Genomic DNA, 1,502 nt, shown 5'->3' with positions numbered 1-1,502 from the left:
ATATAGTGTTTTGGAATGTATTTCTTTGAATAGTGTTTTTAGTGGTTGCTCTACGTATAGCACTCCTGGGCATTTATCTCAGAAAAATGAGGACTTACAGTCACATAAAAACTTGTACATGAATGTCCTATCCTAGTGGTGATACTGTATTACAGTCTTGCAAGATTCATTGGGGGAAACTGGGCAAAGAGCACACAGGATTTCTCCATATTATTTCTTAACTGCACGTGAATCTACAATGATCTCAAAAGATCATATTGGAGGTGCCACACGATTTTAAAATCAATGGTCAATCTAGGGTAGCATTTAGCACATTAAAAAGTGGACTTTTATTTAAGACTATCAGTTCTAAACAAGAAATTCCTTTAATAATGTGGATGTTAAGAATTGAAAAATAATGCTGTTTAAGAATTTGAAAACTAACCAGTTCCCTCTTACATTATTTTCCTTTTCATTCAATATCTGAGGAAGAACAAATTAATCCTATAGTCTTACCTTGATAAATAATCCTGTTGACTGCTAGAACAGTGAGCCTCTGCAGTCTCTGCGTAAGCTCTGTTTCAGATGCCTGGCTGGGATTCTCTTGGCTCATTCTCCGCTGCATCATCATGTGAAGCTCATCATTTGCCACCGAACGCATTTTCACCAGAAGAGATTCAGTTTGAGCAAGGGGAAATTTTCGAGGACCTGCAATAGTACATAAATTAAAACATCAAATGCCAGTGTTAACAAAGATCAGAGAAAGTATTTTTGCTGCCAACTTTTGATTATCAGGCCATGAAAAGAACCTTATTTATTTCAGAGTTAATTTATACAAAGGAAAGAAAGTGATTAAGTGATGTTTCTCTCTCTTTGAGGAAGTGCAACAGTACTTCTGTTTTCAAAGTCCTAAAAAACAATGTTGAAGCTAGTGACACAGCTTAGAATGGATATCATTTTGCAAAGTTTGAATCTTGTAAAAAAAAAAAAAAAAAGGATTAAGTAGCCATAACTAGTTCAGAACGTTTTGATAAAATATTTTCAAATACTGTTTCACTTCCTTGTATTCCAAAATCAACAGAGTTTTAAAGCATATCATGTTTTAGTGAGAACATTACTATTTCTGGATAATTACTATTGTTGAATTTTATAGCATAGTTTTGAAAATTGTATATAGTGACAAAATAGAAATCAATAATTGAAAGTGAAAAAATCAGAAAGGTGAATATAATTCCAGTGATTTGTTATTAAAATGATTTAGAGTGTACGTGTCATTTGGAATTCAATGCTACGAAGCATTTCCTGAGAAACGTTTCCGAAACGTTTCCTGAGATTGAACGAGTAGGAGTGGCATTTCTGGCACTATTACCGCACCTGCTCTGGGAGATACAACGCAAGTAGTGCATCCGGGAGAAAACTGGAGGGATGAGTCTTGATTTAATGGGTTGAAGGAGAAGGGCATTGGAAGCTGACCATAGGAACCAAAATGACGTCTTGGTAGGTGAGGAATAACAGAACCCTTC

The 1,502-nt window shown here is 35.2% G+C and overlaps 1 protein-coding gene across 1 annotated transcript in view; it reads right to left on the bottom strand.

The window, feature by feature from the left end:
• Positions 1-1,502, bottom strand: part of LYST (lysosomal trafficking regulator) — a 155,321-nt gene that overhangs the window by 76,228 nt on the left and 77,591 nt on the right. The window contains exon 28 of the mRNA XM_012660158.1: positions 496-687. Within this exon, the coding sequence (XP_012515612.1) occupies positions 496-687 (192 nt within the window). The remainder of the gene's footprint in view (positions 1-495; positions 688-1,502) is intronic.

Source organism: Propithecus coquereli, unplaced genomic scaffold, assembly GCF_000956105.1.
Source record: "Propithecus coquereli isolate 6110/MARCELLA unplaced genomic scaffold, Pcoq_1.0 Scaffold66, whole genome shotgun sequence".
Taxonomy (NCBI): Eukaryota; Metazoa; Chordata; class Mammalia; order Primates; family Indriidae; genus Propithecus; species Propithecus coquereli.
The sequence above is the reverse complement of the archived record's forward strand: the minus strand, read 5'-3'. Positions and strand labels throughout refer to the sequence as shown.